The sequence below is a fragment of the Chamaea fasciata genome, unplaced genomic scaffold (assembly GCF_029207755.1).
Source record: "Chamaea fasciata isolate MVZ Bird 193981 ecotype frontalis unplaced genomic scaffold, bChaFas1.0.hap1 SCAF_33, whole genome shotgun sequence".
Lineage (NCBI taxonomy): Eukaryota > Metazoa > Chordata > Aves > Passeriformes > Sylviidae > Chamaea > Chamaea fasciata.
This window is the reverse complement of record NW_027094118.1, coordinates 1,567,328-1,593,537: the sequence shown is the minus strand read 5'-3', so window position 1 is coordinate 1,593,537 and position 26,210 is coordinate 1,567,328. Positions and strand designations below refer to the sequence as shown.

Here is a 26,210-nt window from a genome sequence, read left to right as displayed (position 1 = left end):
GGATTAATTTTGTGGGGGAAGTTAATTCAGAGTCACCCTTTAGGAGGTCAAATAAAGGTGCTAGTTGAGAGTCAGTCAGTCCTAGGTAAGGTGTGACCCAGTTGATGGTACCCAAGAGTTTTTGTGCATCGTTTAGAGTCAGAATTTTGGTTGGAAACGGAATTGTTTGTGGCTGTATGGTCTGGTTCATTATTTTGAGTCCCCAGTATTTCCAGGGTGGTTGCTGCTGCACTTTCTCTGGTGCTACTTGCAGCCCAAGTGGTTTGAACGCTTGCAACAGGCTTGGCTGAATCAGTGAGAGTTCTTTTCTGGTTTGGGTTGCAATCAAAATGTCATCCAGGCCATGGTAACAGTATGCCCCTGGCAACTGTTCTCTCACTGATCAGAGTACCTGAGCAACACCCCACTGACACATCGTGGGGCTGTTTCCCACGCCTTGGGAAAGTTCTTTCCATTGGTAACGTTGCACTGGTGCAGTGTTATTAATAGAAGGCACGGTCAAGGCAAACTTTGGGGTATCATCTGGGGGTAATGGAAGAGTGAAAAAACAGCCCTTTAAGTCCACAATCAGGATGTCCCAGGAGGCAGGCAGCATTGTGGGACATCGATGGCACACCAGGCTGCAATGTGCCCATTCTCTCCATCGTGGAATTGGTTTTTCTCAGGTCATGGAGTAACCTCCACTTAGCAGATTTCTTTTTTATAACAAATACTGGGGTGTTCCAAGGGCTCATAGATGGCTCTATGTGTCCTTGAGCCAGTTGTTCCTGTACCAGGGTTTTTAGGGCATCTAAGTCTCTCCTTTTCAAGAGACCACTGTGGTACCCACTCAGGCTGAGTAGTGAGCCATTTCAGAGCCAGTGTGGGGTACTTTACACCCTCTAATACAGTGGCCCCTGTCAAAAATCTGTTCCCACCTCAGCCCACTCCAGAGCCAGAGAACTCTAGGGAAGGGCTTCCCATCCGGGAATTTCGGATAGGACTGATTCCTCACCTTTAGATTTAAAAAGTGTCATTTTGTGCTGATCCGGCCAAGCTATGCCAATTTTGTTTTCGCAGTGGGCAGGCTCAGCACCAAGGACACAGACACCACCTGAAGGAATCAGTGAAATTTACTACAGTTCAAAGCAGCAAAGGAGCACAGAAGGAGTAGCTCAGCAATGCAGCCAGCCGTCACTACCACGGATTGCCCGCAGTGATTGAGAAAGATCCATCACCAGTTACCCTCAGCCTTTCCCATCACCCACACCCACACAGCAGCTGGGGAAGCTGTCACAGCCAAGGACTGCAGAGCCTCTCCCGGACACTGGGAATTCCTGCAGCTGCCTCCAGCCACAGCTGAGGCTCCAGCCTGGCTGGGAGAGGGCCCAGCTTTGATAGTGCTGAATAAACAAACTGCCAGCAGCACTCCTAGTGCAGGAACATCTGGTTGCATCCTCCTCTTGGGTTTCTCCCAAAGCCTGGCCAGGGCCCAAGGAGGAACCAGGGGAGTTGCCTTTGACCCTACAGCCCCGAACAAGGCCAGATGTCAGACTTCATGGCCTTGTCTGGCTTCTAAATACAGAAAGGTCAATACACGTTTCACTAAGGAGAGGATGCATCTATTACAACGCTAATGACGGTGCCTATTTTGTTAACGAGCAGATACAAAGATAACCTTTGGCTGGAAGGTTCATCGAGAGGTCACCTTTGGCTCAGGGCCGCTTGTTCAGGCCTCAGTCAGGCCTCTTGTCCAGGCCTTGGCACTTCAGGCTTTAGTGCTGGGCTTGACACTGCTGGCTTAACACTGGGACTTGATGAGCTCCCAGGTCTTTCCCAACAGAAAGGATTCTGTATTCCCATGATTTTATCTGCTGGATTCAGTCAGGTCCATGTTAGCAGCATTACTTTGGTCAAAAAGTTCCCTCTTGGTCAGCTCTTGTGGCCTAAGGCTTCAGCTCCTTCAGCTCCTGGTGCTAAGCTGCTCACGCTGAACGAGACGACTCAGAGAGAAGAATACAGTTCATCCAATTCCTTCTGGGACACTGAGAGGGGAGGGTGTGCAAACAGGAGCATTGTTTGGTGTCCCCTCCTCTCTGCCCTTCACGCCTTTCAGCGCTTAGAAACAGCCGAGAGCTTTCTCCAAGAGTGCGATGAAGCAGCTGCTCCTGCTCCCAGGTCTGGCTCTCTCCAGTCTCTGACCTTGCCTGCTTTTGCCCCTCTTGCTGTGCCCTCTGTTCCCCCGGGGCTCGGTGGCTGCTGCCCAGAACTGTGGAAGTGGCACAGATCCAGGGGTCGAGACCCTCCTTCCTCTGCCCTTGCAGCTGCCTGCTCACAGCAGCCTTTTCCATCGGGAAGCTCCACGTGGAGAGGGAGTCCTCACCTCTGTTCCTTGCACAGCCCCCAGGAGCCCAGGGCTGCCATCTCAAGTCCCTGCGGGCCCTGAGGGCTCCCGGGTGCCTCAGGCTGCTGTGACACCGCTGCCCACGGGAGGGAACAGTGGCGGGGGCTGTGCTCAAAGTCAGCTCCATCTGCTGCTGCTGCTGCTGCTGCTGCTGTGGGGGTCGTTTGTCCAGCCCTGCCCCAGACTGAGGGATCGGATCCAGGCCCTGCTGCTGCTCCCTGGGGATCAGGCACAGTTTGGTTGTCGCCGTCAGGGCCAGCAGAAGCCGTGGCCGGAGCAGCGGGTGCTGACAGTGCCCCGAGGCCCGGGGCCGGAGGTGTTCCTGTGCTGGGGGCTGGCCGGAGCTGCCCCTTGTTCTCCCTCTGCCTCCCGCAGAGCTGGGCCGGGCACAAGTGGGGCAGCACAGCAAACAGGGAGCCTGCCAGTCTCTTCCAGCCCTGTCTGCTCAGAGTTTGGGCCTTGGAGCTGCAGGTGGACACAGGCAGCTGCTCCTGCTCCCTCTGCGTGTCCCCGTGTTCAGCAGTGCTGCTCCATCAGTCTGTGCCCAGCAACGGGGAAAAGCCTCAGCCCTGCAGGGCCAGGAGCTGCCGGGCTCTGCCTGGGGAGCTGCTCCACACGGGAACCAGCAGCAAAGGACATTCCTTCCCTAGGACAAGTTTTCTATTAAGGAAAGAAAAAAAAAAGAAAATTAAAAACAACACAGAAAAAAAGTGGAAGATAAAAACAAAACCCAAGTGCAACGTAGTAAAAATACTTTATAGCTTTGGATAAAGAGATAACTGAACTTTTTCAAATGAGATCTCCGTTATTTACTCCATAAATGTGCTGATGGCATGGATCCGTCCTGCTGACCTCAGCAGCCTTTTAAAAAAGATTTTGTGGTTTGTTTCCAGTATTATCTTAAATTGTGATTGAAGCAATAGGAAATTGCTTTGTGCCCCGCCAGCTCCAAGCAGGACTGGGAATCTAAACTTTGCCAAACCCCAAATCCTTTACAAGACGACCTTCCTTCTCACCCTGTGAATGAGCTGCACATTCCCTTTGAAATTGTCAGGGGTTTCGTAAAGACGCAAAGTCCCACTTACAGCTTTTTGCTCTGCTTGGGAAGTGCAGAAGGGCAATTCTTCATCCATCCGCTCCAGACTGCACTGCCTTAGGAACGCCGTCCACTCGCCAGGTTTTGCTCACTTGTGGCACTTCTGGAGGAGGAAGAAAGGGCAGTTGCACGATTCCAGCCAAAAAAGGAATGAAGAGCGGGGCAGACAAAACATCCTGTGGAGATCCAGGCGTTCAGCTGGAACTGTGGAGTGCTTGGGTTCTTGCCAATTGGATGTGGATCCCTCACTGCAATCTCCTGGCCTGCAGGAGAGTCTCACTCACCTGCAAAAGCACAAAGCTCACTCAGTGGGCTCAGAATGGGCTCGTCTGATGCAAAGCTGTCAGAGCAATGTGAGGGCAGAGCCAGCCCAGCCGTGCCTGGGGCTGAGCCCAGCAGAGCCCTGGCACAGCCCAGAGCAGCCTCAGCACCCGCAGAGCCCGGCTGGAAGGAGAGAAACCAGAAACTGCCCGTCAGCCGAAGGCTCCTGTCCCCTCGTCCCGACCGCCCGCAGTGCCCAGGCCACGCTGGCCGTGCTCAGAGCTGGGCCCAAAGCTGCCCATCACTGCTGCCTTTGGGGGCAGAGCAGGAGGGCAGGACACGTGCCCAGCCTGCAGCCAGCCACGGCACACCCAGCCCTCAGCAGCTGCGCAGAGCCAAAAGGCAGCTTGACGGCCGAGTGAAGAATCTGTGGCGTCTGCCCCAGCAAAGGGAGGAACCTTTGGTGCCCGGCCAGGCCGTGCCATGCCCACATCTGGGAGCATCCCCCCAGCTGTGGACTCACCTGCAAATTGGGCCCCAGGGAGCGTGTCTGAAAAAGGTGCCGGAAACCAAGTCGATCATCTTCAGCTGCCGGTAGCCAGGTCGAGGAAGAGCTTGGCATCCTTGGGGTTGTCCTTGGTGTCTCCAGCAGCAGCCCCACCTGATACAGCTTCTCCAGGGGCTCCTCCTTCCCTGGGGGCCAGACCAGGCTGTCAGTGCTCTGCCCAGGGCCCCAGCCACCAACGAACCAGGACAAGCATAACTAGGGTGGATGGTGGCCACCAGTGCTTGCTACACCAGGTCTCCAGCTCCGCCCCAGCACAGATGTTCCCATCTGGTCATCCCTGCTCAGAGCTACAGGCAGGACAAAAACACTCTGGTTTTCTTTAGCACTGATTGCCATGAGATGTGTGGAGCTCTTACCTGTCAGGTCTTTGGATCAAACTGTGCACATGGACCTCTCCCATCTTCTGGGGCAGATGAACACCCTGCAGCCAAGGATCACTGAAGAGGTCTTCTAAGGATGGCCTGTCCAAGGGTTGCATGGACAAACACCTCCTGATAACATTTTGGCACTCTGAAGAGAGAAACCAGAAACCAGCAGTCAGTTGGAGAAGGATCCCGTCTGCTTTGCCCCTCCATTCCCGTGCCCAGGCCATGCTGGGTGTGCCCAGAGCTGTGCCTAAACTTCCCCATGGATTCTCTGTTTGGAGGAGAGCAGGACATGTGCCACCTCCTCAGCAGCTGCCAGAGCAGGCTGCTCATCAGCCTGCTGCTGTCTCCCAGCACCGGGATTCCCCTGTGCCCAGAGATGAGGACCCACCTTGAGAGAGCCATCGTGGGAACAAGATGCGCCCCCAGATGAACTGCTGGCCCCTCCTGAACGGGTGCTTCCCCATGACCAGGTGGTACAGCAGGAGGCCCAGGGACCAGATGGTCGCTGCCTCGCCGTGGTAGCGTTGGTGGTGGATCCACTCTGGTGGGCTGTAGGGCAGGGTTCCTATGGAACACAGACGGAGTTCATCAGGGGATGCTGCAACTCCTAAAGCCTCGCCCCGGCATCCCTGGGCGTGTGGGGGCTGGCCCCCTCCCGCCCCCACCCAAAAGCAACTTGGCTCAAGAAATAACGCTGCTCCTAGCAGCGAGAGGGGGAAGCCGCGGTGCTACAGCCAGGCTGGGCCGTGAGATGCCCAGGAACATCCCCTGAGAGGGCTCACCTGCAAATTGCCTGTAGGCTGTGTCTTGGAGGAAGGCGCCACAGCCAAAGTCGATCAGTTTGAGCTGCCCGGTGGCCAGGTCGAGCAGGATGTTCTCGGGCTTGATGTCGCGGTGCAGGACCCCGCAGCTGGTGCAGTGCCGCACGGCCTCCAGCACCTGGCGGAACAGCCCCCGCGCCTCCTCCTCCGGCAGGAACCTCCGCTCCGCCAGGAAACCCGAGAGGTCCTGGCACCGCTCCGGACGCTCCAGCACCAACAGGAAGCTGTTGGGGAGCTCAACCCACTCCAGCAGCTGAATGATGCCACCACATCCAGAGGACAGCCTGTCCAGCAGCACGATTTCCAGGGGCGCACGGGCGCCGTTGGGCTGCCGAAGGACCACGATGCCGTCAGTGGGGCTGAGGCTGTGCCAGGGCTCGGGAACCCCTCACCCAGCCCCGGATGCTCTGGGCCCCCCGCTCAGCCCACGCCCGCTCTCCCTGCAGGGCTCCCGCCGGCTCTTCCCCTGCCGGGCCCCAGCTTCTCCCGCCGGCCCCGCTCACTCACCAGCTCGCCCCAGTGCTGGACGCGGGCCCGGGGCACGCATTTGATGGCCACCTGCGAGCAAAGGCCAGCAGCGGGCTCAGCTCGCCGCCTGCCCCGCCGCGCCCCGATCTTCTCCTCCTCCTCCTCCGCCCTCCTCCTCCTCCTCCGCCCGCCGCCAGCCCCGCCGCTCACCGGGGCGCCGTCCGAGAGCCGCGTCCCCGAGTAGACGCTGCCGAAGCCTCCGCGCCCCAGCAGCGAACCCAGCCGGTACCGGTCCTGCAGGGCCTCCCGCGCCTCCCCTGCGGGCGACACGCGGCCCTCAGCGCTCGGCCCGGGGCCAGACACGGCCCCCGAGCGCCCCCCGAGCGCCCCGGGCCGGGCATCCCCACCCGCCCCGGGCCCCGGCGGCTCGAGGCCGGCGGCTGCGCTGCCGAGCGGCGGAGCTCGGGCCGGGGAAGCCGCGGCGGAGGCGGCGGGAGCGGCCGCGCCGCGTGTGTCCTTAGCGGGGCCCGGGAGGAGCCGGGGCCGGGGCCGGGGCCGGGGCCGGGGCCGGGCTCGGGACAGGCGCAGCCAAAGCGCAGCGATGCCGCCCTGGCCCCAGGCACTGATGCCCGCCCAGCACCGCCACAGCCAGCACTGCCAGAGCCGGGCGGAGCCCAGACCGCGGCGGGACGCCCGGGGCCGGGGGCGGGCCCGGGGCATGGCCCAGCCCTGCGGGGGAGAGGGAGAGGCCGGGACGGGGACGCCGAGAGGGGTCGGGGAGGTCGGGAAAGGGACACCGGGAGAGGCTGCGGGACAGCGAGACAGAGTGCAGGACAGCGGGAGAGGGAGAGGAGGAACAAGAGAGGGACGGGGAGGGGTCGTAGACGCCGTAGACGCCGTAGACTCGCTGCTGCCGCTGCCGCTGCCGCTGCCGCCGCTGCAACTGGAGCCCTGGGGCCGTTTGTCCGCGTGTCCGTTCCACGCTCCAGCCCCGCGCTCCCCGGGGGCAGCCCCCGAGCCGCTCCAAACACGGCAACTTGGCCGTGCTGAGCCCACATCCAGAGGCCTGACTCCTGCGCCGTGGCAGAGGATTTCCCTCGGTCGCTGCTGTGCATTGTCCCTGCTGAGGCTCAGACACTGTCAGGACACATTCCCTGCTTGTAGGATTCGTGCCCGACCCAAGCACTACGCTTATGTCTCCAGCGTTACTTTGCAGCAAAAACAGGGGAAGGCAAACTCTGTGTACGGCCCATGGTATTTTCGAGGGTCTAAAACTCACTAAGTCATCTATCTGAGAGGTGAGATCCATTTGGAATTAATGGCACGGAGAAGTAGTGCAACACGGAAAAGGGAAGCATAGAAATAAATAGAGGAAAACCTCTTGGTTTATTTCTTGCATTTTCATTTCACTTCTGGAAAGCTGTTGCAGTTTTCCAGCAACCTTCACCACAGTCCCAGCTGCTCTTTTCAAGAACCTTTGGTGGAGAATGAGGTCGAGCTTCTGGCACCAACTGCAGCTTCTCCTGGATTTCCATACTGAGTGCAGCACGACTTTTGCAGCAAAGCAGGACAAATGTTTGGTAAACTTTACAATTTGTCCTTTCTTTTTTCCTTGTGGGCTGGGGAGTTGTGCCTTTGGTAAGGTTTTCCTTGTTACTGTTTTAATCCAAGAAAACAGGAGGTGGCACCAGCACTTGTTGGGGAATGCAACCCTGACTGAATCCAGAGACAGAATCTCCCTGACACTGTGTGAGCTCCCCGGGCTGGGCTCAGGTTCCTGCTGGGACTCTGCAGAGAGCTCCAGCTGGGATCAGCAGCAGCTGGAAATACCTCTGGGCATCTCCCTTTTCTGCTGCTCGCAGGAAGCAATGAAGTGAGTCAAGAAGTTCTGGTTTTTCTTTCTCCGGGTGCATTTTTGCATTGTGTTTGACACCCCAGCGGCAATTTTTGTGATGGCCTCTCTAAGTTGATTCTATTTCAGCAGCACCAGCAGCAGGGCTGTGTTGGAGCGCTGCAAATGTGGCCTGTGTGGCTTTAATTCCCCTCGACTTAGTGCCCGGGGACTTGGGAGCATTTCAATCTCTTCTTTGCCCGGTGCCGGCAACAGAAAGACTGAGTTCACTGTCACAAAAGCACAGCGGGCAGCAAGGATGGAAAAAGGCAATTGCAGTTGTCCTGATAAAATCCAGTCGGCAGCCAGAGGGGTGCAGCAGCCGCCGCGATCTCCAATTGCCAAGGCAAAGGCAGCAGCAGCCTCCTGCCGTCACCTCGGGCTGAGTGAAACAGTGCTGAAAACAGCGCTGGAAGCCGACCCTTCCTTTCTCTGGAGGCTGGGTCGGGGCAGCACAGGCGGGCCCTGAGCAGTCTGGGCTGTTGGCGGGTGAGCGTTGCTCCAGGCCGCAGTGGAGCCGGACAAAGGCCTTGGAAGGCGAGGCAGGAGCAGGTGGGAAGGGGCCGGCGCTGCTGCTGCTCCTGCCCGGGAGCCCCGGCCGGGCCGGGCCGGCGCCCGCTGCGCTGCGGCTCCTGCTGCTGCCAGAGCCGGGCGGGCCTCGGGGACAGGGAATGGACACGGGGGGACAGCAAAGGCCGGCGGGGCTGCGGGGATGCTGGTGCTGGGGCCAGCGCTGGCACGGAGCTTCGGCCGCAATTGACCCGGAGGGAACCACTGGGCAAAGGCTCCATTTCAGCCTTTCTTTCCTCACGGCTGCGAAACGACCGAAATAAAAGGAGAACCAGCAGGGCCCGGCCCCTTCTCCTTCGGGAGGAGCTCCACGCCTGGGGCCGGGAGGGGCCCTGAGGGGCCGGGAGGGGCAATGAAGGGCCATGAAGGGCTGTCGGGGGCCAGGAGAGGTTCTGTGTAGCCAGGAGGGGTTTGAGGGGCCGTGAGGAGCCTCAGCCCTGGCAGCAGCGGGGTCCCACCGTGTCCCCAGGGCAGGGCAGCCGTGAGGGGCCGCGAGTGCAGACGTGGCAGCAGAGCGGGCTTGGGGCACCTCCGGGAGGGGATGAGAGCCTTCCCCAGCTCCAAACCACACCAAACCCACCACTAACAGGGTTTCCCATCTTTAGAATCCACTGGCAACTTGGAGTCCACTGAACCGTTTAATCCCAGTGGAAAATGCAAGGGAATTTTCCTAATGACTTACATCCAGCCTTGGTTAATCGTGCCTAAGATTTAAAAATCTGACCAGTGAAAAGTAACACTAATAAATAATAAGAACAATAGCAAGAAATAAACTCCCAAATCCCAACACTCAGCACCACACCAAAATGACCAACCTCATTTTTCTTTACTAGCACAAGGTTCATGAAAACAAATGCTGTTAACTTTCTCCACCTCACATCTTCCCCACCAGACAAATGAGGCCGTTTGCAGTGTTTAATACAAGTCACAATGGAGGGCTGGAGGGAAGAACGGGGAGACACTACCAATTTACATGTCAAACCCAGCGGTCCAGCTTCAAAGTGGAGAGAATAAAATGGAATGGGGGCAGGGGCTGGTCAGATGTTCCTCTAAAGGATGGCAAAATCACCTCCAAGTGAACAGGAGGGGAAAATCAATCCCTATAAACCACCCAGGGTGTTCAGGGACTCAGCTGTGAGGAGCTGGACATGGACAGAGGCATCTGGAACAGTTCTTTCCTCAGGCTGAGCTCTCCAGCCTGGCCCTGAAGTCAATCAAGTGCTTTCCCAGAGCATTCCATGGTTGCCAACCACCCTTCAAGATGTGGCTCACAGGAGCAGAGAACCTTTCTCAAGGTTCTGAGCAGAAAAAGTGGCAAGAGATGCCCAATTCAGAGCCCTGTTTAAAAACCTGGAAAATAAAAATCAGTTGAACCCTGAAGCCCAGCGGTGGCTCCCAGAATCTCAGAGCCAAGGGAAAACGGGAAAGGCTTTTTACAAGAACCAACGCTGAAGAGCTCCCAGATGAATGTGTGTGACATTTTGAGAGGCTTCCAGTTTTCCACAGTTTTCCTTGAATTGTTGAAATTGATTTTGCCTTTGCCTCCTCTTGCACTAAAGGAGCCTCATTTCAGCACCAGGAAGGCAAAGCTCATTCCTGGCCCTGGCTGCTGCTGTCCGTGCAGCATTTCCATCCCTCCCGTGGCCTCTTCCCTCAGGGTCCCTGCAGCAGCAGCTGCCGGAGCAGCACATGGAAGCTGCAGATGGAAGTGCTGCCCACCCCAGCCTGAAGCTGCACAAGGATCCTGCTGCCAGGAACCCCAATATTCCCTCCCAGGGGCCCTGCAAACAGTCACCAATTTTCAGAAGAGCAGTGTGGACAGCAGCTGCACCTGGCCGTTATCCTCTATGAAAGGAAGAAAAAAAGACCTCAGCATCGGCTGCTCGGGGCTCAGCTGGGCGTGAGCCTGCAAACCCACAGGGCACCAAGTGTTTGGTGGGCACACAGTGGCCGTGGCTGGGGGCACAGAGCCTTGCATGGTCAGAGAGTGGCAGGAGCACCGCAACCAGCTGCAGGGCGACAGGGCTGGGTCTCAGCATGTCCTTGTCCAAAACTGCAAAGCTGAGCATCACGGCCGTCATCCTGACTGACTGTTCATCTGTGTCCCGCAGGAGCTCCACAAAATGTTCAGTCAGGGGCCACACTTTTTTGGCCTGTGAGGAACACAAGTCGTGAAACGCCGCCCTGGTGCCAACAGGGCCCAGAGGCCAAAGGCCTGTCCCGAGGTCCTCGGGCAGCCGAACCAGGAGGCAGGAGAGCTGGGAGCAGCTGCCTGAGCTCTCGAAGCCCAGCCAAGCCCAAGCGACTGCATTCCCCAGCTCAGCTCCAGCCACTGCCCCCTTGTCACCATTGAGGGAGGGATCCTCAGTGAGCTCGAGAAGGGCCCTGAGCGCAAGGTTACACCTTTCCCTGCACTCACTCCGCAGGTGCTTTGGGGGAGCGCCAGAGCAGCCGGCTGGCAGGAACATGGCAGCTCCCCGGGGGCTGCTTGTGGCCTCTGACACCCAATTCCTCAGGGCTTCCCACCAGCCCAGCCCCTCAGAGTCTCCCCCAGCCCGGCCAGCCTGCCCGGCAGCAGAGGCGCAGCCCCACAGCAGCTCCAGAGGAGCCCGATCAAGAGGCACCGCGGAGCCCTCAGCAATCCGGCCAGCAGCACACGGGCAGGAGGACACAGACGGCGGTTCCTGGCTGGCACAGGGCTTGTGGCCATCTCCAGGCTCCGGCCTCGCAGGGATGCCCACAGCTCCGGCCCCCGCCCACGCGCTCTCTTGGCAGTGCAAAGGCTTCCGCAGGACCACCGAGGGCCGAGGGGCTTCTGGCCATTTTCCCTGCAAGGCTGCACGCCTGGGCAGCTTGCTGAGCACAAAGCACCCTTTTCCCCCTCTTCTCCTGTGCACCCAGGGCAGCAAAAGAAAAATCCTGGGAGTCCGTGTATTGTAACACATATCCTATATTTACATACTGAAGAAAAAAAAGAAGAAAAGAAGAATCCTGTAGAAGAAGAAAATCCCCGCTGGCTCAGTTGGCCCCAGCAGGCAGAGTGTCCCAGATCAGCTCTCTGCAGAGCTCCAGCAGCGCAGCCAGCCCAGGCCCGACAGTCAAGGCCGTGTCTTCCGTGCCCTGCGGAGCTGATCTCGCAGCTTCCGCAGGATGGAGTACGGAGCTCTCTGGACTGCCCGGAGGACCAAGGCTGTTTCAATGGCCAGGTTTCTGATGGCAGGGCTGCTGTCATCTGCCGTGTCTTCAAGGGCTGCAAGACAGAGGAACACGGGGCCATAGCCCTGATCAGCAGGGACCCGAGGAGAGCCCCCTGCCAGGGCCAGCCCAGCCCGCTCTTGCCATGGCCACGAGGGAGCAGGGACCAAGGGGATTGAAACATTAATTTTGAAGAATTACAGACTTTAACTGGATATTGCTGAAGTAAGACAGATAGACTTCCCTTTTGATAAGCAGAAGCCAGATTTAAGGAACTGATAAATCATGGGGCCTGTCAACATATGTTTGTGTGTTCTGACTAATCAATAGGCTTCAAGAAGCACAGTAAATTCATAAATGAAATACTCCTGGGAAAACGGGATTCAGTCGTCACGCAACACTAAAAGGTTAAAAAGTCAAAGCGAAGAAGACTCACTTACTTCATCATTTTGAGACCCCGCCCCATAAAAAAGACCACGGACCCATTTCAAAGAACAAACCACGCATGCTTAATAGCTTTTGGCTAATTACCATAGGAAGCGGGGAATGGGAGGTACTAAAGTCATGAATATACATTTGTGTTTTGGGTATTCAATCCTTCTGTACATAAAAAGACCCTGTGATCTTCTGTGAGCGCGCGTGTGTTCGGGAGCTATCCCGCACGCTGCCCGGCGTCGTAATTAAACATACACTTTCTAACTCTAAACTGCTGGAGAGTCTTTTGTCCGTCATTGTTGGATATCGGCATTAGGGCGATATTCCTATTTTTTTAATAATTCAATAGAACACCCCAAATTGCCCAATATGGACCCCAAATTTCCAAGAATTAGCTGTATAGAGCCAAAAATTCACAAAAATTTCCTTTATGGGCCCCCAAACTCCACTATAGAGGTGCCAAGACTCCCCCAGACCCCCTTACATCCCATGTAGAGAACCCCAGATCCCCTATAGGGTCCCCCAGGCGCCCCCGGACCCTCTATCGAGCCCCTATATATCCCCTCAGACCCCCCTGGGGACCTCCAGACCCCCCCAGACCCCCCAAATCCCCCACAGACACCCAGACCCCATTTAGGGACGCCCCGACCCCCTTTACGAACCCCTACGGACCCTCTACAGAGCCCCCAGACCCCGATAGAGCCCCGAGACCCGCCCAGCCCCCTTTAGGGATCCCCAGACCGCCCTAAAGCCCCTACAGACCGCCCCAAATCTCCTGCAGATCCCCCTTAAAATCCTCTAAGGAGACTTCCAGGTCCCCCCAGACCCCTATAGATCCCCTAGAGATCCCCTATAGATCCCCCATTGCCCCACCGTAGGTCTCGGACACGCCGGAGCCGGCTCGGGGGACCCGGAATAAAGATGGCGGCGCCCGGGAGAGCCACCTCTGGGTAATGTACGCATGCGCTCGAGGGAACGCGCCAGCAGATGGGCGGGGCCCAAGGGAAAAGAGGCGTGGCAAATGAAAGGGCGGGGAACGAATGGAACGAGGCGGGGTCAGAGAAGGGCGGGAACTGGGAGGGGAAAGGGGCGGGGTCCAGGAAACGGCGGGAATTCTGAGGGGAAATGGGCGGGGTCAGGGGAACGCGCGGTCCTAAAAGGGCCCGGTTTGGCTTAAAATCACCCAAAAGACCCTAAAATCTCCGGCACCATGACCGAGACCGACACCAGAAACGGCACCGAGACCGAGACCGACACCGGAACCGAGACCGGCACCGCTCCGGGACCCGCACTGTGGGACCGACACCGAAACCGGCACCTGAACTGGTACCGGAACCAAGACTGAGACCGACACCGGCACTGGGACCGGCGCCGGGAGTGCTTCGGAACCGGCACCGGCACCAGGACTGCTCCAGGACTGCGGCCAGAACGCAGACCGGGAGCGCTCCGGGATCGAGACCGAGACCGGCACCGGAACCAGCACCGAGACTGGCACCGCTCCGGGACCAAGACTGGGATTGGCACTGGGAGCACTCCGGGACCAAAAACGGCACCGGCACCGCTCCGACACCGAGATTGAGACAAGGACTGAAACTGGAACCGGCACTGGCACCGAGACTGGCACCGCTCCGGGATCGAGATCGGCACCGCGACCGGAATCAGCACCGGGAGCGCTCCGGGACCGAGACTGAGACCGAGGCCGAAACAGGGACCGGGATCGGACCCGGAATCGCTCCGGGATCGGCTCCAGGATCGCTCCGGGACCGCCGCGTTCGCTCCGGGGAGTTTTGGCCGCGCCCCCGGGCGGGACTGGGAGGGACGGGGAGGTTGCCCTGGGCCGGGCGGGACCGCCTCGGTTCGCATCGTTCCGAGGCGGCCACCCCGGTCCAGATGATACCAGTCTCTATGGTTCTGATCCAGATGGTCCAGCCTGTGAAATCCCAGTCCATGTGATCCCAGTCTGTAAAATCCCAGTCCATGTGACCAAGAACTCTCCAAGTGTGATTTAATCTCAAACCACATCCCACCCACCCAGCCCCACACAATCCCGATCCCAACATCCGCCCACAAAAATATCCCCAAACCCAGGGACCCCCCCCGGGATATTTGGGGCGAGCTCCCCCTCCCCGGCCACCTGCGGGATGGGGGCGATGATCCCGGCGGTGCCGCCAGTTCAGGGAGCGCTGGAGCCGCCGCTCCCTCCGCTCGTCTTCTCCTCCCGCTCCTGCTGCCGCTGCGCCTCTTCCTCCCTCCCTCCTCCTCCTCCCCCGGGCCCGGCCTGGGAGGGCGGGGCCAAGGAAAGGGCGGGAACTGGGATGGGAAAGGGGCGGGGTCAAGGGGACGCGCGGTCCTAAAACCGCCCGAGTTCGCTTAAAATCGCCAGTTGTGCCGAAAATCCACCGTAAATCCACCAGGTTTAGCTTCAAATCATCCAAATGGGCCAAAAATCTCCGGGAACGGGACCGGGACCGGGACCGAGACAAGATCAGCACCGGAACCCGGAGCAACACCAAGGCTGAGACCGTCACCGCAACTGAGACCGGCCCCGCACAGGCACCGGCACTGGGACCGACACCGAAACCGGCACCAGAACTGGTACCGGAACCAAGACTGAGACCACGACCGACAATGCGACCGGCGCCGGGAGCGCTCCGGAACCGGCCCCGGGAAGGCTCCAGGACCGCGGCCAGAACCGAGACCGGCAGCGCTCCGGGACAGACCGAGACCGGCACCGGAACCAGCTCCGAGACTGGCGCTGATCCGAAACCGAGACTGAGACCGAGCCCGAAACCGGGACGGGGATCGGACCCGGAATCGCTCCGGGATCGCTACGGGACCGCCGCGCTCGCTCCGGGGAGTTTTGGCCGCGTCCCCGAGCGGGACTGGGAGGGACTGGGAGGGACTGGGCGGTTCCCCGGGGCCGGGCGGGACCGCCTCGCTTCGCATCGTTCCGATGCAGCCATCCCAGTCCATGTGATCCCAGTTCGTATGATCCCAGCCTCCATGGTTCTGATCCAGATGGTCCAGCCTGTGAAATCCCAGTCCATGTGATCCCAGTCTGCACAATCCCAGTCTGCACAGTGCCAGCCTCTAAAATCGATGCTGTTTTACACCACAACGACACAGATTCTGATCTTCAGAAGGCTGAAAATGACTCCTTTAGTTTTTCGAATGTGTCTCCCTTAGTATTTTACACAGACCAATCTGATTGGTGACAAAAAGACAAACCTCGTCAATCACATTGTTCAGAGCAGAGGGACATCAAGAAGTCCCTCCTAGGAAAAGGAATGAAAAACAATGCTACAGTTTTTAGAAAAACACTCCTCTTGTTTACAGAAAACTCCCTGAGAAAAGAATTTCACAAAACCAAAAGATCTCAGGCACGAAAGCAGGGCTACAGTCTCTCTTGGCTTTTGCAGTACAAAGAGAGGGAGAAGAGAAAATAATTAAGGTCTAATCAAAAGGATAATCGGCAAGGTGACTTCCCAACACGGAACACAGGGAATGTGGGTCACCAGGGCTCTGCCCAATGTGGCTCCACCAGCGGGGGCTGGAGCTGGAGCCGAGCTCGAAGCTCTTTCTGCACTGGGGGCACTGGCAGGGCTTTCCTGATGGTGTCTTGGTTGGTGTTGGGTCAAGGCTGAGCTCTGTGAGAAGCTCTTCCCACACTGGGGACACTCTTGGGGCCCTCCCTGGTGTGGATGCGCCGGTGGATGATGAGGTTGGAGTTGTGCCTGAAGCCCTTCCTGCAGTCGGGGCAGCGGAAGGGCCTCTCCTCTGTGTGTGTCTGCTGGTGTTCAAGGAGCAGGGTGCTGGTCACAAACCCCTTCCCACACTGGGAACACTTGTAGGGCCTCTCCCCAGTGTGGATCCTCTGGTGGATAATCAGGTTGGGTGTGTGCCTAAAGCTCTTCCCACATTCCCCACATTCGTAGGACCGTTCTCCTGTGTGGATCCTCTGGTGGCTGATCAGGCAGCACCGCCAGCTAAAGCTCTTCCCACATTCCCCACACTCAAAGGTTCGTTCCCCGGCGTGGGTCATCTGGTGATGGATCCGGTTGGACCCCATGCTGAAGCTCTTCCCACATTTCTCACTCTCATTGAGTCGTTCCCTGGTGTGGATCTTCTGGTGCTGGATGAGGTGTGAGCTCCGCTTGAAGCCCTTCCTGCAGTCGGGGCAGTGGAAGGGCCTCTCCTCTGCATGTGTCTGCTGATGTTCAAGCAGCAGGGTGCTGGTCACAAACCCCTTCCCGCACTGGCAACACTTGTAGGGCCTCTCCCCAGTGTGGATCCTCTGGTGGAACCTCAGGCTGCCGCTCTGCCTGAAGCCCTTCCCACACTCCCCACACTTGTACGGCCTTTCCCCAGTGTGGATGTTCTGGTGCTGGATCAGGTGGATTCTCTGGCTGAAGCTCTTCCCACATTCCCCACATTCGTAGGGCCGTTCTCCTGTGTGGATCCTCTGGTGGCTGATCAGACGGCACCGCCAGCTAAAGGTCTTCCCGCACTCCCCACACTCATAGGGTCGTTCCCCGGGGTGGGTCCTCTGGTGATGGATCCGGTTGGACCCCATGCTGAAGCTCTTCCCACATTTCTCACTCTCATTGAGTCGTTCCCTGGTGTGGATCTTCTGGTGCTGGATGAGGTGTGAGCTCCGCTTGAAGCCCTTCCTGCAGTCAGGGCAATGGAAGGGCCTCTCCTCCATGTGCGTGCTCTGGTGCACGAGGAGATAAGTGCTGGTCTGAAACCTCTTCCTGCACTGATCACACTCGTAGGGCCTCTCCCCACTGTGGGTCATCTGCTGACGGATCAGGTGGGATTTATGGCTGAAGCTCTTCCCACATTCCCCACACTCATACGGCTTTTCTCCGGTGTGGATCCTCTGGTGGCAGATCAGGTGGCACCGTCGGCTGAAGCTCTTCCCACACTCCCCACACTCGTAGGGTCTCTCCCCAGTGTGGGTCCTCTGGTGGCGGAGCAGGTCGCTCTGCCAGCGGAAGCTCTTCCCACACTCGGAGCACTTGTGGGGCTTCTCCCCATCACGAAGCTGCTCATGGACCACCAGCTCTGAGCTTTGGCTCCATCTCTGGCCGCCTTCCCGGCCCGGCCTGGCTCTTTCCTCCTCACATCCTCGCCAGCTGCGTTTGCAGCCCCTCCTCCTCAGGGATCTCCGGCCCTTTTCCTCTCCGTTGCATTCCTGCGCCGTGGAGCCGCTCAAAACGGCCTCTGCCACGAGCTTCTGCCGCGGGGATTTGTCCTCCCTGCTCTCCATGCTCGGCTCCCTGCCTGGGGGAGGAAGGACAAGGACAGGATGGGATTTGCCTCCGTGTCACAGGGAAGGGGAAGGAGATCCCCCGTCTGCTCGGTGCCCGCCCTCCCCGGGCTGCGGCGAGTCCCAGGAACCCAAAAAGCTCCCCCCTCTTCTGTCTCCCCACCTACGGATACTGGGAGTGACTGGGCTCATACTGGGACTGACTGGGCTCATACTGGGACTGACCAGTGTTATAAATGCATATTATAAACTTGGCTTTTTGCAAGATGTGTTCTATATGGTTAAGAATATTGTGTAATGATATAAGGTTTTTTAGTTCTGCTATTAGTAAAGAAAATTAGGCATAGAGGTACTAGATGATATAGTATGCTTAAACTGTCTGTTTGGTCGGGATAACATCTAGTGAACATGTAAAGGAGACTCTGCTATTGAGATACCAACTATCAGCATCTACCATCTGAAGAAAGTACGGACCAAGGCTCAACCTGGAGGTGATAAGGAAGACACAGCCAAGAAACACGCATGCCCTAAAACAGCGGACCCAAGGAGGGACCATGCAAAACAGTTCCCGGAATATGGAAACTAGTTTATGGAAAAATATGAACATTCAACAGGTTGATACAATGGCAATGGCATTTAAAGAATGACTCTGATACAGCAGAGTGTGGACTTGGTTAAATGCCAAGTCAACCGGCCAAACGTACTTAGCTTTTTTTTTTTATCTCCTAACTGACTCATTTTCTATTAAACCTGTTTCTGAAAATTTACATAGAAAGTGAACCTTGTTTTTCACAGACTGGGCTCATACTGGGACTGACCGGGCTCATACTGGGAGCAGCCACTGCTGGCACCGGGACACCCCAAAAACACCTCCCGGGGAGCCCCCGATGTCCCCCCGAGGGGCATCTGCTGCTCGGCTTTGGATCCCCGCGAGCTCCAAACATCCCCCCAACAAGCCCCAAACCCAAGGACCCCCCGGGATATTTGGGGCGAGCTCCCCCTCCCCGGCCACCTGCGGGATGGGGGGCGATGATCCCGGCGGTGCCGCCAGTTCAGGGAGCGCTGGAGCCGCCGCTCCCTCCGCTCGTCTTCTCCTCCCGCTCCTGCTGCCGCAGCGCCTCTTCCTCCCTCCCTCCTCCTCCTCGCCCGGGCCCGGGCCCGGCCTGGGAGGGCGGGGCCAAGGAAAGGGCGGGAACTGGGAGGGGAAAGGGGCGGGGCCAAGGGGACGCGCGGTCCTAAAACCGCCCGGGTTCGCTTAAAATCGCCAATTGTGCCTAAAATCCACCGTAAATCCACCAGGTTTAGCTTCAAATCATCCAAATGGGCCAAAAATCTCCGGGAACGGGACCGGGACCAGGACCGAGACAAGATCAGCACCGGAACCCGGAACAACACCAAGGCTGAGACCGTCACCGCAACTGAGACCGGCCCCGCACAGGCACCGGCACTGGGACCGACACCGAAACCGACACCAGAATTGGTACCGGGACCAAGACTGAGACCACGACCGACACTGCGACCGGCGCCGGGAGCGCTCCGGAACCGGCCCCGGGAAGGCTCCAGGACCGCGGCCAGAACCGAGACCGGCAGCGCTCCGGGACAGACCGAGACCGGCACCGGAACCAGCTCCGAGACTGGCGCTGATCCGAGACCGAGCCCGAAACCGGGACGGGGATCGGACCCGGAATCGCTCCGGGATCGCTCCGGGGAGTTTTGGCCGCGCCTCCGGGCGGGACCGAGCTGGGAGACTCGGAGCTTCCCAAGGCTGAAAATGACTCCTTTAGTTTTTCGGAATGTGTCTCCCTTAGTATTTTACACAGACCAATCTGATTGGTGACAAAAAGACAAACCTCGTCAATCACATTGGTCAGAGCAGAGGGACATCAAGAAGTCCCTCCTAGGAAAAGGAATGAAAAACAATGCTACAGTTCTTAGAAAAACACTCCTCTTGTTTACAGAAAATTCCCTGAGAAAAGAATTTCACAAAACCAAAAGATCTCAGGCACGAAAGCAGGGCTACAATCTCTCTTGGCTTTTGCAGTACAAAGAGAGGGAGAAGAGAAAATAATTAAGGTCTAATCAAAAGGATAATCGGCAAGGTGACTTCCCAACACGGAACACAGGGAATGTGGGTCACCGGGGCTCTGCCCAGTGGGGCTCGTCCAGTGGGGGCTGGAGCTGGAGCCGAGCTCGAAGCTCTTTCTGCACTGGGGGCACTGGCAGGGCTTTCCTGATGGTGCCTTTGTTGGTGTTGGGTCAAGGCTGAGCTCTGTGAGAAGCTCTTCCCACACTGGGGACACTCTTGGGGCCTCTCCCCAGTGTGGATGCGCCGGTGGATGATGAGGTTGGAGTTGTGCCTGAAGCCCTTCCCGCAGTCGGGGCAGCGGAAGGGCCTCTCCTCTGTGTGTGTCTGCTGGTGTTCAAGGAGCTTGCTGCTGACCCGAAACCCCTTCCCACACTGGCAACACTTGTAGGGCCTCTCCCCAGTGTGGATTTTTAGGTGCAAGCTCAGGCTGGCTCTGTGGCTGAAGCCCTTCCCACACTCCCCACACTTGTACGGCCTTTCCCCAGTGTGGATGTTCTGGTGCTGGATCAGGTTGATTTTCTGGCTGAAGCTCTTCCCACATTCCCCACACTCGTAGGGCCGTTCCCCGGTGTGGGTCCTTTGGTGGAGGATCAGGTGGGAGCTCCGGCTGAAGCTCATCCCACATTCCCCACACTTGTAGGGCCTTTCCCCAGTGTGGATTCTATGGTGAAAGATCAGCCTGGACCTCAGACTGAAGCTCTTCCCACATTCCCCACACTCATAGGGTCTCTCTCCGGTGTGGATGCTTTGGTGGCTGATCAGACTTGAACTCTGGATGAAACTCTTCCCACATTCCCTACACTCATAGGGCCTCTCCCCAGTGTGGATCTTTTGGTGTAGCCTCAGGTTGGCTCTCTGCCTGAAGCCCTTCCCACATTCCCCACACGTGTACGGCCTTTCCCCAGTGTGGATGTTCTGATGCTCAGTCAGGGTGGCTCTCTCTGTGAAGCTTTTCCCACATTCCCCACACTCGTAGGGTCGTTCCCCTGTGTGGAACATCTGGTGGCGGAGTAGGCTGGACCTCTGGCTGAAGCTCTTCCCACATTCCCCACACTCGTAGGGCTTCTCCCCAGTGTGGATCCTTTGGTGGAAGTTCAGGTTGGCTCTGTACCTGAAGCCCTTCCCACACTCCCCACACTTGTACGGCCTTTCCCCAGTGTGGATGTTCTGGTGCTGGATCAGGTTGATTCTCTGGCTGAAGCTCTTCCCACATTCCCCACACTCGTAGGGTCGTTCACCTGTGTGAATCCTTTGGTGGCGGAGAAGGCTGTTGGCCTGGCTGAAGCTCTTCCCACACTCGGAGCACTTGTGGGGTTTCTCCCCATCACAAAGCTGCTCGTGGACCACCAGCTCTGAGCTCTGGCTCCATCTCCGGCCGCCTTCCCGGCTCGGCCTGGCTCTTTCCTCCTCACATCCTCGCCAGCTGCGTTTGCAGCCCCTCCTCCTCAGGGATCTCCGGCCCTTTTCCTCCCCGCTGCATTCCTGCGCCATGGAGCCGCTCAAAACGGCCTCTGCCACGAGCTTCTGCCGCGGGGATTTGTCCTCCCTGCTCTCCATGCTCGGCTCCCTGCCTGGGGGAGGAAGGACAAGGACAGGATGGGATTTGCCTCCGTGTCACAGGGAAGGGGAAGGAGATCCCCCGTCTGCTCGGTGCCCGCCCTCCCCGGGCTGCGGCGAGTCCCAGGAACCCGAAAAGCTCCCCCCTCTTCTGTCTCCCCACCTACGGATACTGGGAGTGACTGGGCTTACACTGGGAGCAGCCACTTCCAGCACCGCGACTCCCGAACCCTCTTCCCGGCCATCCCGCCCCTCCAGCCCCTAACGGGGTCCCGGCAATCCCAGGCGTTCCCCCCCCTCTCGGGGTCCCCGCTTTGCGGTTCGGGGCTCTCCTCTCTCTGGGCTCCCGCTCAGGGAAGCCGCGGCTCTCCCGGGCTCCCCAAACCCGGTGTTCCCCCGCCCCCCGCCCCGGCTCTGCCGACACCGGGACCCCCCAAAAACACCTCCCGGGGAGCCCCCGATGTCCCCCCGAGGGGCATCTGCTGCTCGGCTTTGGATCCCCGCGAGCTCCAAACATCCCCCCAACAAACCCCAAACCCAGGGACCCCCCGGGATATTTGGGGCGAGCTCCCCCTCCCCGGCCACCTGCGGGATGGGGGGCGATGATCCCGGCGGTGCCGCCAGTTCAGGGAGCGCTGGAGCCGCCGCTCCCTCCGCTCGTCTTCTCCTCCCGCTCCTGCTGCCGCTGCGCCTCTTCCTCCCTCCCTCCTCCTCCTCCCCCGGGCCCGGGCCCGGCCTGGGAGGGCGGGGCCAAGGAAAGGGCGGGAACTGGGAGGGGAAAGGGGCGGGGTCAGGGACAGGGCGGGAATCGTGAGGGCAATGGGCGTGGCCGAGGGGACGCGCGGTCCTAAAAGGGCCCGGTTCGAACGAAAAGCATTCAAACGGGACTGAAATTGTCTAAAGAAGCCTAAAATCCACCCTTACACCGATCAGGTTTGGCCTCAAATCACCCTAAGAGGCCTGCAATCCCCACAAAGTGGCCTAAAATCACCCAAAGGGCACTAAAAGCCACCTTATAGCCACAGGGTTTGGCCTGAAATCAGCCACTTGGGGATAAAATCATCCAAAGGGGTCTAAAACCAGCCAATGCGGCCTAAAATTGCCAAACGTGGTTTCAAACCCACACAAAATGGCCAAGAATCCCCTCAAATCTCCTAAAACGCTGTGAAATCCTCCCTGAAAATACCGGGTGTGGCCTAAAATCAACAAAATGTACCTGAAGTCCACCCTAAAATCTAACAGATTTCAACTAAATTCACCCAAATGGGACTAAGCCCCACCGAAATGGGCCTAAAAACCATTCAAAGGGATCAGAAATCCACCCTAAAACTGCCCAGTTTATCTTAAAATCACTCAAATGGGACTAAACCCCACCAGATTTTGCCTAAAATCAGACAAAGGGGCCCAAAATCCACACTAAAAGGCTCAAAATCCCACCCTAAACCTGCCCAGTTTGGCCTAAAATTACCCAAACCCGCCTAAAATCTCCGGGACCTGGACCCAGACCAAAATCAGCAGCAGAAGCGGCACCAGCACCAGGAGTGAGACCGACACCGGATCCGAGACTGGCTCCGAGAGCGGCACCGCTGCAGGACCGGGACCGGAACCGACAGCAGCACCCGCAGCGGCGCTGCACAGGCACCGGGACTGCGGCCGAGACCGGGACGGAAACCGGCACCAGAGCTGCCACCGGGACAAGACTGAGACCGGGACCGCAACCGGCAAAAAACGGCCCAAAAGTCACCAAACACGCCCCTAAAGAGACCGACAGTGCCTGAAAGGTGCCGGAAAATGGCCACAAAATGGCCCCCAAATGACCAAAACCTGACTAGAAATGCCCCTGAAATTACAAAACATGTCTCAAAATGATTCAAAGCGTGACCAAAAATGACCCAAGAGTGACAGAAAATTGCCCAAAATGCCGCAGGATGGGGGAGAGCCCGGAGAGACACAGAATTCCAAAAAAATTTTTAAAAAAATCACCCCAAAATTGCATAAAAAAGGAAAATTATTTTTAAAAAATCCTGAAAAAAGCCTCAACATAGCTCAAAAAAGAAAAAAACCCAGAAAATGCCTGCAAAACTTCCAGTAATATTCCCAAATTTTCCCAGACTCCCCAGAATTTCCCAAATTCCCCAAAATTCCCCAGAAATTCAACCAAACTCCATCAAAAATCACCCAGAAAATGAAAAAAAACAAGCCAAACAAACCCTTCAAATGCTCAGAAATATTTTTTAAAATCCCTCAAAACTCCACAAAAATTCCCTGAAAACTCCTCAACTCCTCAGATTTCTCAAAATTCCCAATATATACTCCAAAGAAGCCCCCAAATAACAACAGAAAACCGTCTGAAAATGCAAAAACACCACCCCAAAGTTCCTAAAAATATTTTAAAAATCCCCACAAGCACCCAGAAAGTCCCCCAAAACCCAAAGAAAATTTCCTGAAACTTCCACAAACTCACAGAATTCCTGAAATCCTTGACAATTGCCAAAATTTCCTACACGTGCTCTCGATGAAGTGGTGCAGCAGGCAGGACTTGCTCGTGCCGGTGCTGCAGATCACCAAGAACTGCCGGAACTTCCCACATTTGGTATCAAAATTCCCCAAAATCCCCTCTAGAGATCCCAAAATTCCCACACTTGGACCCAAAGTCCCTGCTTTTGGATCCAAAATTCCCCCAAAATTCCCCACAAAATTCCCAATAGAGGCCCCAAAATTCAAAAAAGTTCCCAATAGAAAACCCCAAATTGCCCCATTTGGACCTCTACATTTCCAAGAATTCCCTGTACAGAGCCCAAAATTCCCTCCAAGGATCCCATAATTTCCCTACAGAGATCCCAAGACCCTCCCCAAACCCTCTATATGCTCCCCCAGGCTCCTATAGAAGCCCTATAGACCCACCCCAAACCCCTTTTAGGGACCCCCGCAGATCCCCTATAGACCCCCCAGACCCCCCCTAAATCCCCTATAGAGACCCCCAGACCCCTTCCCAATCCCCTATGGGACCCTCCCCCCCAGCCCCTTTTAGGAAGCCCCAAGCCCTCCCCAAATCCCCTGCAGAGACCCTGAGATCCCCTAAATGGACCCTCAGACCCCTTCCAGGGACCCCCAGGCCCTCCCAAAATCCCCTAGGGAGACCCCCAGATCCCCTAGAGAGACCCCCAGGCCACGCTGAACCCTCTCGAGATCCCCTATATATCCCCTGGAGCCCCCTCAGAGCCCCTTTGGGGACCCTCAGACCGCCCCAAAACCCCACACAGGGACCCACGGACACCCCCACACCTCCCCGGAGCCGCTACAGGCTCCCCCAGATCCCCGACAGACCCCCCAAGCCCCGGAAAGGCCACCCAGACCCCAATAATCCCAAAAGAGACCCCCAGAGCCCCGGACTTAGGGACGCCTCGACCCCCTTTACGGACCCCTACGGACCCTCTATAGACCCCTCAGACCCCTATGGAGCCCCTATAGCCCCCCAAACCCCCTTTAGGGACGCCCAGACCGCCCTAAATCCCCTATGGACCCCCTTAAACCCCTTACAGACCACCCACTAAACCCCCTAAAGACACCCCCAGGTCCCCCCAGACCCCTATAGATCCCCTATAGATCCCCTATAGATCCCCCATTGCCCCACCGTAGGTCTCGGACACGCCGGAGCCGGCTCGGGGGACCAGGAACAAAGATGGCGGCGCCCGGGAGAGCCACTTCTGGGTCATCTGCGCATGCGCTGGACGGAACGCGCCAGCAGATGGGCGGAGCCCAAGGGAAAAGAGGCGTGGCCAATGAAAGGGCGGGGAACGAACGGAACGAGGCGGGGTCAGAGAAAGGGCGGGAACTGGGAGGGGAAAGGGGCGGGGCCAAGGGGACGCGCGGCCCTAAAACCGCCGGGTTTGCCCTGAAATCACCCAAAATGCGCCTAAAACTCTCCAAAGGGGCCTCAAATCCACCCTAAACCCGATCAGGTTTGGCCTCAAATTATCCAAATGGGATTAAAATCCCCACAAAGTGGCCTAAAATTACCCAAAGGGCACTAAAATACACCCTAAATCTCCATGGTTTGGCCTCAAATCAGCCAAATGGGGTAAAAAGAATCCAAAGGGCTCTAAAATCCAACCAAGGGGCCTAAAATTGAACAAACTGGTTTAAAAAAAAAACCCACACAAAATAGCCTGAAATCACTCTTAAATCTCCCAAATGGGTGTAAAATTCAAACTGAACGTACCCAGTTTGGCCTAAAATCAACCAAAAAGATCTAAAATCACCCAACATGGCCTGAAAGCCACACAAAAGGACCTAAAATCACCAGAGAAGGACTTTGTTTGACATGTAATTATCCAAAGAGGCTGAAAATCCACTCATAAGGGCCAAAAATAACCAAAAAGAAGGGGCCTAAAATCTCCCACGCACACCTAAGATCCACCCATGTGGGGCGAAAATCATTCAAAGGGACTTAAAATCCACCAAAAATATCCCAGTTTATCATAAAATCACCCAAATGAGCCGAAACCAGATCCGAATGGGCCTAAAATCATCCAAAGGGATAAAAAATCCACCCTAAAGCCCACCAGATTTGGCCCCAAACCACCCAAAGTTATCTAAAATCCACCCAACACGGAACACAGGGAATGTGGGTCACCGGGGCTCTGCCCAATGTGGCTCCTCCAGTGGGGGCTGAAGCTGGAGCCGAGCTCGAAGCTCTTTCTGCACTGGGGGCACTGGCAGGGCTTTCCTGATGGTGCCTTTGTTGGTGTTGGGTCAAGGCTGAGCTCTGTGAGAAGCTCTTCCCACACTGGGGACACTCTTGGGGCCTCTCCCCAGTGTGGATGCGCCAGTGGATGATGAGGTTGGGGTTGTGCCTGAAGCCCTTCCCGCAGTCGGGGCAGCGGAAGGGCCTCTCCTCTGTGTGTGTCTGCTGGTGTTCAAGGAGCTTGCTGCTGACCCGAAACCCCTTCCCACACTGGGAACCCTCGTAGGGCCTCTCCCCACTGTGGATCTTTTGGTGCAAGCTCAGGCTGGCTCTGTGGCTGAAGCCCTTCCCACATTCCCCACACTTGTACGGCCTTTCCCCAGTGTGGATGTTCTGGTGCTGGATCAGGTTGATTCTGTGGCCGAAGCTCTGCCCACATTCACCACTCCTGCTCTGGCCATCTGTGAGGTGATGATGTAACTGGAGAAGCTCCAGTCCAGAGGAGGAGCTATGAAACCTGGTTCTGGGGTGGAGTGGCGACATGGACTAAAT

At 57.3% G+C, this 26,210-nt stretch overlaps 2 protein-coding genes across 2 annotated transcripts in view; both read right to left on the bottom strand.

Moving 5' to 3' along the window:
* Positions 1-3,724: 3,724 nt before the first annotated feature.
* Positions 3,725-6,292, bottom strand: LOC136303407 (serine/threonine-protein kinase pim-1-like; the record flags this gene model as incomplete). Its single annotated transcript, XM_066207081.1, has 7 exons — positions 3,725-3,763; positions 4,264-4,433; positions 4,687-4,818; positions 5,065-5,241; positions 5,459-5,825; positions 6,005-6,055; positions 6,176-6,292. Coding segments are annotated over 7 exons (1,053 nt in total), but the record flags the coding sequence as incomplete, so codon positions are not given.
* Positions 6,293-15,831: 9,539 nt separating this feature from the next.
* The window catches only part of LOC136303406 (zinc finger protein 850-like), a gene marked incomplete at its 3' end in the record, with an annotated part of 388,134 nt that continues 377,755 nt past the window's right edge, over positions 15,832-26,210 (bottom strand). The window contains exons 6-9 of the mRNA XM_066207080.1: positions 19,686-20,699; positions 16,820-17,134; positions 16,301-16,567; positions 15,832-16,132 (exon numbers count right to left, since the gene is read on the bottom strand). Coding sequence (XP_066063177.1) covers positions 15,832-16,132; positions 16,301-16,567; positions 16,820-17,134; positions 19,686-20,699 — 1,897 coding nt within the window. The remainder of the gene's footprint in view (positions 16,133-16,300; positions 16,568-16,819; positions 17,135-19,685; positions 20,700-26,210) is intronic.